Source organism: Trichechus manatus, unplaced genomic scaffold (genome assembly GCF_000243295.1).
Source record: "Trichechus manatus latirostris isolate Lorelei unplaced genomic scaffold, TriManLat1.0 scaffold00143, whole genome shotgun sequence".
NCBI classification, from domain to species: Eukaryota; Metazoa; Chordata; class Mammalia; order Sirenia; family Trichechidae; genus Trichechus; species Trichechus manatus.
The window spans coordinates 2113782-2124824 of NW_004444079.1; the positions used below are offsets into that span (position 1 = coordinate 2113782).

Consider the following 11043-nt stretch of genomic DNA (forward strand, 5'->3'; position numbering starts at 1 on the left):
AGTAAGCAGGACAGACACAGACCTGACCTCAAGGAAGCATCCATCACACCACCCTGCTCCCCCAGAAGCTGCCTTTCACCTGCCCACCACTGCGCTGAATACGCTACGAGAGTGAAGAACGATCTGGGCAGGAAAGGGTCTGTGTGGTCTCAGTTTACCCCCACACCACCCTCAGAGTAACCTTTCTAAAGAACACATTTGGCCATTTCACTTTCATGCTTTAAATGTTTTCTGACCCCTCATTATCCAGGTCCTCGCACACAAGGGCTTCATCAACTGGCTCCTTCCCCTTTCTCCAGGGCCATCTCTCTACCTTCACTGCCTCAAGCAACCCAAACTGCCTGTATCTCTTCACTTCCTTTGTTTTGTCTCTTGGCCTTCGCTCATGCTGTCTCCTCTGTCTTAAATGCCCTTCCTCGCCATCTAGTTGATTAGTTATCTAATGCTGAGTTAAAAACCACCCCAATTAGTAACTAAAGGCAACAATAATTCTGTGGGATAGCAACTTGGTCAGGGATCAGCTGGGATGGCTCATCTCTGCTCCATATGGTGTTAGCTGGGCTCACTCACATTTGTGGTCCATTGACAGGTGGGCTGGGGACTGGATGACACTGAAGGGGGTCAGTGTCTGGTAATTGGGTGGGGCTGTCAACTGGAGCACTTCAGGTCTCTCCATGTGGCTAGTTTGGGCTTCCTCATACGGCAGCTAGGTTCTAAGAAGCAAGCCCAAATGGGCAAGTACTTATCAACTCTCTGCTTGCATCATGTTTGCAGAAGTCCCATTGACCAAAGCAAGTCATATGGTCAAGCCTAGAGTCGATGTGGAAGAGGTACAATTCATTGGTGGCCATGAATGTAACAATCTATCACAGTCTGCCCTCTACCCCTAACGGTGCACATTCCTGCTACCCACCCTTCCCAAAACACCCCAAGTCTTATCTGATCACGGCATCAGGCTCAAAGTCTCATACTGTGTAGCAGGTTTGGATATCACTGAGGATCCTCAGGTACGACTCCTCAGGTGTGGGTCCTCTTGATCCAGAGACCTGTGAACTAAAAAGACAAGCTACCTGCCCCAAATATACCCAGCATGCAACAGTGAAATAGGGACAAGATAACCTCAATAGATGCTCCCATTAAAAAGGGGTAGGAATAGAAGGCACATAGCAATCACTGGTTCCAAGCAATTCTGAAATCCAGCCAGGCACATGGTATCCGGATCCCTACTCTAGAGGCAGGGAATGTTACTTGAATAGGGCCCAGTTCTCTTTGGTTCTTAGTTACCATTCTCCGGGCTCTTGGTTCTGTCCTCTGAGAGGTCTTTTCTTTTCCATAAGAAAAGACTAATGTTGATATGGGCCAGCTTCATGCTCATAGAAAGTTGGGGGCCCAGAGGCCTGTTTTCATTTTGAATTGTCTCAGTCCCTTTTAGTCCAAACTGGTGGAGCTCTCACCAATACAGTACTCTTTAAAACTTTATGAATTTTCTGTGAATATTATTGGAGTCCACTCTATGCACCAAAAGCTACATACATAATTATTTCAGAAGACCTTTCTTTACTTTGATTGTGGGAAAACATCATTAATAGTCCTTTCATTTAGCTGAGAAGGTCTACTAGGCATCACCTTAAATCTTTCTGGGTTTTTAACAAAACGTCCTACAGCCAGCCCCTTGATTTAACCTTTACCTTTAGCCAAAAGATTTGAGGATCCTTTGCCTGCTGGAGAGACCAGAAATGAGAGCTAGTTTTCTTTCCCAACATAGAAAACTGGTCAGGTCCTTGTTTGGCTCATTTCTCTCTCTTACAATAGCTTGTCATAGCAACTAGAAGCACCCAAATGACATTTTCAACACTCTATCTCTAGAACCCCTTGGCCAAATCTATAAATTCATTTCAATACATTTCTAAGTTACCCCAAGCAACATTTTTGCCCATTGTTCCACCACCACATAACACAAGTCGCCCTTGTTCCGGCCCCAAAGCAGTTTCTTTACTACTTTTCCAGCCTCGCCTCAAGTTTGTTCACCACTCCTCCAGCCTGCACAACAGGCTCCTTTCCCCTTTTCCGGCCTTCATACACCACCCAGTTCCAAAGCCAATGCCACATATTTAGGTTTTTAAGACAGCACCACCCTTGTAGGTACTAATTTATGTATCAGGTATCTACTGTTGCATAAGAAATCACCCCAAACCTTAGGGGCCTAAAACAACAACCATTTTATCATGCTCAATGATTCTATAGGCCAGGAATTCAGATTTCTCTTAATTCCACAGTATCTGGGGCCTCGGCTTGAAAACTCTGGGCCAATGACTCAAACAGCTTTAAGGTGAAATTATCTGGAAGTTTCTTTATTCACATGTTCAGAGCCTGGACTGGAATGACTTTGAAGGCTGAGTTCACCTAGGACTGTCTACCTAAGTGCCTACACAATACCTCAGGGTAGTCAGACTACTTCAATGGTAGCTCAGGGTGCCAAGAGTTAAGTGTCCCAGCAAACAAGGTGAAGCTACCTAGCCTTTTATGACCTAAATTCAGAAGCCTCTTAGCATCACTTCTATCATATTCTATTAGTTGAAGCAGTCACAATCCCACTGAGATTCAAGAGGAGAGGACGTAGACTTCACCTCTTGGTGAAGGAGCATCGAAGAATTTGTGTCCAGGTTTTAGAACCACCACAGTGGGTTTATCGGGGACGATTCACTTCTGTTCTTTGTGGTGTCAGTTGGGATTATACATGCTTTTGCGGTCACTTGACAGGTCAACTGGGGGCTGGCTGATCCCAAAGCGTAGTTGATGTGAACTGGAGCACCTCAGTTCTCCACATGGCTAACTCAGACTTCCTCATATGACAACTGAATTCCAAGAAGACAAGCCCCAATGCACAAATATTTATCAAGCTTCTGCTTGCATCACACTTGCTCACAGCCCAGTGGCCAAAGAAACGCACATGGCCAATCCCAAAATCAATGTGGAAGGGAATCACACAAAGGCATGGATATCAGGAGGCATGATTCATTGGAGGCCATAAATGTAACTACATGCCACTCCTGGGCAACTCCCATTCATCTTTTAAGACTCAGTTCATGCCTCATCTCCACCAACTGGGTCATCAGTTGTTGCTACTTTGGGCTCCCAGGGTACCCTATACACATCTCTAGCTAAGCGATTACCCTATAGTTTTCTAATTGTCTGTACACCATTTCTGTCTCCCCCATTGGAACAAGCCTTTGAGGGCAGAGATTGTGTCTACTGATCTTTGTATTCCCAGGATCTATCCCAATGCTTGGAACATTGTTGGTGCCTAATAATGTCTTGTAATTATTTGATTAATTAAGCATACATGAATAAAAATGTTTAAATAAATAACTGTTGAAAATGAAATTATATCTCCATTGGTGCTTTGTCCTCTCACCCTCTGCCCCTGCATTCGAATAGATAACCTTTAATTTTATATTTGTCGCAGTCTCTAACTAAACATGCAATTTTGGGGGGAGCTGACCTCACTCAGGGAGTTGACCTCAACTGGAGATTAGGAGAGGCAGAAGAGTGTAGAGCAGTGGTTCCCAGATTTTTTAACTTCATAGATTAATAACATTTCCAAAAAGGTTTGAAGATCAACAGAAAGTTGCTTTTTTTTGGCCAAGTAAGGACATTAAAAACACACATACACACATACTACCTACCACCCCTTCAAAAAAGTAGAAAGGCATAACCTTAAAACAAAAATACAGCCCTTCCCAAGGAAGGGCAGGTATATTGTATAAGGTTTAAAATTAAGTTGTGTGCTGCCTTGACATCTGGTAAAATCAGGAGGGCCTCAAACGGCCTAACCATAATTTTTCCTCCCTATTCTGCCCCCACTGATAAGGTCTCCTAGCCAAACAACCCTCCTTATTATGGGGACCAGGCACAGTTCTTGCTTATCTCTGAGTAGACGGCTTCAGTTCTCTGACTGCCCATAGAATTACTCAAACAAGTCAATCACATCCTTCTGCAGGAATCAAGGGGCACCCCACCCTCTTGATACTACAAAACCTGCTTCCCATAGCCCCTGGTTTTCACTGTATTCCTGAGTGCAGCCTATATCTGGCCCCGTGTAGAGTGCAATGTTCTCCTCCCACGCCCAGGGCAATGAGTGTATGTGACTAATAAACTGCTACAGGTATCATCTCTCCAGTGTCACATGTCATGTGTTCAGTCATTCTTATAGGATGACTCCTAGGATGGGGTCATCCTATAAGAATCTGCATTTTTTAGAGACGTTTGTATCCTACGTGTCTCTAGCTGGGGCGACTGGAGATGGCAGGAGAGGAGATCTAAGGGACCAAGAAGGTCATCACAGTCTATCAAGAAATCTTGCTTTGGGTGGATTCCTTTAAACCCTGCATTCAGCACTCCAATCCTGTTCATTAGTAATTGGGAGTTTTTAAATCTCCTTCCCGTCACCATCTTGTGTCCCATTCCAGCTCCCAGAACCATTTCTTTTAAGCCATTAACTCCATCCAAACTGGAGACCTTGCTCTAGCAGACACAGATGCCACACCTTCTACAGTTCACACTCCCTTCCCTTTCCTGAAAGCAAAGTGCTTGGGGACCCAGGAAGTAGGCCAGGTACTCATAACCTTACCAAAATAGCACAGCTAGGCCATCCACCCAGCAACACTTGGAGACAGGGCCGGAGAGTGGGAAATGGAGCTATCAGTCTCATCCAGCCACAGCCCAGATCCCTCTGCCATCAAGGGGCCTCTCTGGGTATCCCCATGTCCTGTCAAAAAAGGAACCCTGTCCAGCCCCTAGCTGTGTTTGGGGTGGGGGGTGGGCGCTGGTAATCAGGCCCCAAGCTAAAGCAATTGTGTTCTGATAGGAAAGATCTCTGGACTGAGAATCAGAGAGCTGTCCGGCAGGGAAGAACACCCTGGCTGGAGTGACAGGGAGGCGGCCGGCATGTCTGAGGGCAGCAGGGAGAGGCGATGAAGAATGGGGAAGATGAGGCAGAGGAGGTCAGAATCAGGGGCCAGGACTCCTAGAGCCTTAACCATTACCCAAATAACAGTGAGAAGTCCAGTTTCCTCATCTGTGAAAAGGCGTGGTCTTACCAGGTCAGTGTTCTGTAGTCCTCAGACCCAGGGGCAGCCTGTGAAAATGGAGGCCCAGTCAGCGCTACTACCAGATTAGGGAGGTGGGCAGAGGTAGCTGCATTTTTCCCAAAGTGCCCCAGAAGCTTCTGTTGTTTACCAAAGTGAACTCAGCCATTCCCAGGCTCAGTCCAGTTAGAAAGTACCATCACTCTAACTGCAAGAAGGCCTTAACCCTCTGAGGGAGGGACAGGAAGTGAATTGGGAGCCCAGGGATGGCTTCCAGCAGTGCCATTACAGTAATGGAAACTGCAAAGAAGGTGCCAGCGCTAACTTCTATGAAGAAATAGGAGAGATGGGCAGGCAGACGGCTGGGAAGCAGGGCCAGCCCCAGGATGTCCTGACCAGAATTCACAAAGAGGCCATGAGGATGCAAATCAATCAAATAAACCTTTGCTCAAAAAGAAAGAAAAAGAAAGAAAGAAAATGCGTTGCACTTGTGGGTGGGAGCTACCAATCCTCAGCACCAACTATAAAAAAAACACCGCAGGGCTTCTGGTGAAATCACATTCATGGGCTAGGGGGATGTCAGCGGATTAAAGCTTGGTCTCAGTCTACTCCTTTCTAGTTGGTCCCTATCTCCTCCCCCAAAAGCCCTTTTCCTCCCCTCTCCCACACTTCTGCCCTTCCCCTCTCCCTGGGTTGGGACGCAGCAGGGTAGAGTGGCTTAGCGTTGAGCGTTTGGAGTTGCACCGGGTGGACTGGCCAGATCTATCCATTGACTAGCCATGAGACAGGATGGGGAGTGGGATAGGATGAAATGGGACGATGACCAACGCGGCAGGTTGTTGTGGGATAAACGTGGCCCTGTAAGTAATGTGCCCAGCACGGAGAGGTTTGGGCCCTTTCCTTGTCTGAAGACCAAACTGCCCGAGGAGGAAATGAAGTCGGGAAGAACCTTCTAGCTGTCTGGGTGGGAGGTGCCAACACAGGATCTGAGGGAGATGAGAGCCCCTGAGCACGAAGCACCTGAGGGCTTTCCTCAAAGGCTGGGTCTTCCGGGATGGGTGAGGGGTGGGGCATGGTGGCTGTGACCGGGAAGGTGCAGCTCCTGTCTTGCTTCCGAAGGGCTGCTCCAATAGAAAAACACCCAACCGGCTTCCTATGGCAGAAAGACTGGAACATTCCAACCCCAAACCTCTCACTGGAGGCTCCAGAGGAGGTGGGCTCCCCCTGAAAAACAAACGAGGAAGAGTGGGCTTTGCCCGGGGTGGGAGGTTCCCGGCCTCGGTCCTCTCCTCAGCGCTAGATTTTCCCACAGACTTCTGAAGAATAGATCGGAAGAAAGGGTTAAAGCCTTAAAAGGGGAGCAGTCATTGCGGGGCTCTAGGAGGCGGCGAATTGTTTCTCCGGCGCCTCCTGCTGCCCCACCCTGATCCCCGGGGTCCCGCACCCTCCCGTCCCTAGCCAGGCCTGGCAGCCACAGGGCTGAGGTCCCCTCCTCCTGCGGCAGCCGTCCCCTCTCCCACACCAATACCGGACGGCCTCCTCCCCCGCTCCCCGCATCCCTTCTACCCCCCTCGGCCTCTGATTGGCTAAGCCCCGGGCCGTCCCCACCCCCCACCTCCCCCACCCTTGGTGAAAACTGCGGCCACCGAGCGGGGTGCCGCAACTGGAGGCTGCGGCGCGTCGGGAGGAAGCGGTAGCAGCGGAGGACCGAGGCCCAGGTGGGAGCGGCGGCTGGGGCGGGGACAGGGACGCAGGCATAGCCCCCAGGCGCCCGTGCAAGCCCTTCTAACCCATGGCCTCCGCAAACTGTCCCAGGGCGCCCGAGAGTGGGCCGCGCAGAGTTTCGGGAGGGGCCTGCTCCCCAGCCGCGGGCGGGAGTGGGAGCCACTGCAGGGCAGGAAGGCGCTCCGGGGTTTTCGCCCGCGGGGGGATGGTGGGCTGGGGCTGGGGCGCCGAGGAGAAGCGGGAGGAAGGGCGCCAAGGACAACCTGGGGTTCTGTTCTCGATCCAGACGCCCCCAAACCCAGCCTGCAAAGGGAGGTGAGTAGCATTGGGGGTGGGGAGAGGCAGATGATGACCAGCCGAAGGGAATCTCTGCCCCGGGACCCCGCGGTGGGTGGGGTGCGGGGCACCGAGAAAAGGGAAACCGCAGTGCTGCGGGCGTGGACTGGGAGGAAGGCGGGCAGAAGGGGGAGGGGAGAACTGGAAAAGGATGAGGGGTGGGGGGCATATACCCGTTGCGCCCGAGTCGATTCGGACTCAGAGCAACCCTATAGGGAAAGTAGAACTGCCCCATAGGGTTTCCAAGGCTGTAAATTTCTACAGAAACACTGTCACATCGTTATCCCACGGAACGGCTGATGGGTTGCAACTGCCGACCTTTCGGTTAGCAGCCAAGCGTGTGACCACTGCACCACCAGGGCTCCTTGAGAGGGGGCCTTCAGTTGAAATATGGAAGTGGAATCTGGGTGGGGCTAGTTAAGCGAGGTTTGTAGAGGGAGGGAGCGCAGAGCCTCCCTGGTCTGCGCGGTGGAGACTCAGGGCAGAGGAAATGAACCCAGACTGCGCCCCTCAACCGCTCTCCCCCGCTCCCTTTGGCTCTCCAGTCCCATTTCTTCCCTTTTCTGCTCTGGCTGCCGCTCCCACTTCCCCTCCTAGATCCCAGCCCTTACGCTCCTCAGTGACTCAGTGTCCGAGAATCAAAGCCAGATGCTGACCCCTTTTCCTTCCCGAAAGCGCCTCTGGATCTGCTAGCGGCAGCAGCTCCGCTCAAGGAACGGAGAGGGTATTGATGGTAGCTGCAGCTGCCGCGGGACCCCAGCCTCGCGCTCCGCAGGGCTGAGGGCCCCGACCCTGGTCTCGGCGAGGGCGCGCCCTGCACAGCCAAGCGCACACACCGGGCTAGGGCCCCACGCGCACTCACAGGTGCGCGCCCCTCCTGCGGCCTCTGCCCTGTGCGAGCACCGCTGCAGAGGGGCTAGGCGATCTGCTCTGTGTCACCTCATTGGGATTTTGGTCCAACCTAGGCTGTAAAAACGACGAGACAGAGCGCCTAGGCAGGGAGGCCACGGAAGCGGGACTGGAAAACTGCAGCCCTAGGAATCCCAGAGCGCTGGATATTTGGAAGCATCCTTGGTTCATACGCAGCCCAAGAGCACTCTCACTTCCCTCACACACACCCAGGAACACCTCTAGCTTTGTGCCAAGTGCAGGTTTATCTGGAAACACCTATTCCCACGCATACCTGGCATCATCTCTAGCCATTTCGTCTTCTAGAAGGAAGGAAATTAACGTTGGTGGGCCACTTACTATGGAGCAGGCATAGTTCCAGATGTTTCTCATCTTTCTTAATCCTCATCATAACCCTTTGGGTATCTAAGGCTCAGAGCCATTCATTCATTCAATATCTTTTGAGCACCTGCTATATGCCAGGAACTGTTCTGGGCATTGGGCTTTTTTTTTTTCTGAACATGGAATAGGAAGTCCCTGCCCTCATAGGTCTTACATTTCTGAAGGGGAGGAGGGTTGTAAAGATAAAGTCACTTACTCAAAGTCACCCAGCCAGTAGGTGCTGATGGCCAGGTACAGACACACGCCATTATAGGAGGTATTTTCCCTTTCCACTTCTCCCATATGCCTGCCATTTCCCCATAGCCAGGTGGCAGTGTCACATTCAGTGAGAAGTGAGGAGGGATGTAGAGGGGGTTGGATGCCCAGCCCATGGGCATTATGGCATGTCCCCCAGGGACCCCAGCCTTGGCAGTAAATGTGGGATGCCTGCCTTGTCTCTTGGCTGATTCCCATCCTGTTCTCACCCTAGATCCAGGGCTGAGCTCCGGGCACCATGAACCCCACCATCAGCGCCGCTCTCCTGCTGACAGGTACTGGGCAAGGTCAGGGCTGGGAGTCCAGCCATACTGGCTTCCTCACCCTCAGAGAAGTTAGCTTCTTCCACACAGAAGGTGGAGGTGACTGAGGTATAGAGGGCTCTTTTTCATCCTTAAATCAGCGATTTCCCCAAACCTAGCTGATCTTCTGAGTGCCTGGGGTGGTTTTTGGAAACACAACTCCCTGAGGCCCATCCCAGCCACTGAATTAAAAAAAAAAAAAAAAAAAGTTGCCCTCAAGTCTATTCCGACTCATAGCATCCCTGTAGGATAGAGTAGAACTGCCCCACAGGATTTCTAAGGAGCGGCTGGTGGATTTGAACTGCCCATCTTTTGGTTAGCAGCCTGAGCTCTTAACCACTCCACCACCAGGCCTCCTGCCATTGAATTAGAATCTCCAGATGGGAACCAGGAACCTGGATCTACTCCCCAAGACTTCCTGCCCTTGGAACACACCAGTGGCACCCAGGACTCAAGCAGACTAGGGAGTGAGGCTGGGGTCTTCAGTGGGAAAGTTGGACTGGCCCTTGGGGACCCCTAGGGTGGGAGAGGGGCTCAGAGAGCAGACTCCTGTGACCTCCCTGACCAGGCCCCATCTCTGCTCTTAATGTGGGTGGGAGACCCCGTGCTCCAACGGCTCTTCCCAACTCGGAGGGGGCGCTGCTGCTGCCAGTCTTTCAGGTGGCCTGGGGACAGAAGGTGACAAGCCTGACTGCCTGCCTGGTGAACCAGAGCCTGCGCCTGGACTGCCGCCATGAGAACACCACCGCCTTGCCAATCCAGTACGAGTTCAGTGTGACCCGCGAGACAAAGAAGCATGTGATCGAAGGCACTTTGGGGGTGCCTGAGCACTCATATCGTACCCGGACCAACCTCACCAGCAAGTACAACATCAAGGTCCTCTACTTAAACGGCTTCACCAGCAAGGATGAGGGCACCTATACATGTGAGCTCCGCCTCTCTGGCCAGCCTCCCACCATCTCCAACAAGAACATCTCTGTCTTCAGAGGTGAGGCAAGCACCCAGCAAAACCAAGTGAGCTGGAGGAGGCAGCCTGGGGAGGAGCAGACTGGCGAGGCCAGCAGGCCGTCCTGGCTGGACTGGAGGGGAAAGGGGCCCCACTCCCCTCACCCTCCCCCAACTGCTGCCTGGTCCCCTGGGGAACCATTGCCTTTAGTGTGAATGGGGAGGGGAGGAGCAAAGGTTCTAGTAAGAGAGGTGTTGTGGGCACTTCCATCTGGACTCTAGGCAAGTCACTTAGCCTCCCCAGTCCACCTCCTCCCCTTCTGGGATATAGGGACCATAATACCTGCCTCCCCACAGTCTTCTTGTGATCAGGTCTGGGAAGGATTTAGTAAGATGATGTGTGTTCAAAGAAAGGATGGTTGGTCCTGTTGATACTTGGTCCCATGATCATCTTGATACCAGGGCAATGCACCTTACTTTGTGGCTATCCCTACCTAAATGCTGGTCTCTCTTCTTTCCTGTCCTGTCCCCTACCCAATTCTCTCTCCACAGACAAACTGGTCAAGTGTGAGGGCATAAGCCTGCTGGCCCAGAATACCTCGTGGCTGCTGCTGCTTCTGCTCTCCCTGCCTCTCCTCCAGGCCATGGATTTCATCTCCCTGTGACGGGTTGGGCCCACAGAGGATACAGGAAGCCACAAGGCCTAATCCGGAGACCCTAGTCTCTGAGTCAGCTGACCCCCTCCTCCCAGTCCCGCACACACCTCGGGGAGGAATGGGGACCCCACCTCTCATAAGGAACCCCAGTGCTGCATGCCATTATCTACCCACCCCCACTGCCACCCAACCCCCACAGCCCCTCACACCCTCTCCGCACACCACTGGCTGTCTTTTGTACTCTTTGTTCCAGAGCTGCTTCTGTCTGGTTTATTTAGAGTTTATCCTTCCTTTTCTTCGGGAGTTTGTGAAAAGGGAAGCCAGGGCTGGGGAACTAATGGAGAATGAGCAGATAGGGGGTGGGATAGAGGGATAACCAGTCCCTGAGACCATTCTTGCCCAGTGGGGACCAGAGGCCGGGGAGAGACCCGGATGAGGAGGGGATGG

General features: G+C 51.9%; 1 protein-coding gene across 1 annotated transcript; it reads left to right on the plus strand.

Annotated features, from left to right (window-relative positions):
* The first annotated feature begins 8931 nt into the window (after window positions 1-8931).
* THY1 (Thy-1 cell surface antigen) lies at window positions 8932-10605 on the plus strand. Its single transcript, XM_004385619.1, has 3 exons — window positions 8932-8968; window positions 9648-9983; window positions 10493-10605. Exons 1-3 carry the CDS (start codon window positions 8932-8934, stop codon window positions 10603-10605), a joined length of 486 nt encoding a protein of 161 aa, XP_004385676.1.
* The last annotated feature ends 438 nt before the right edge of the window (window positions 10606-11043 follow it).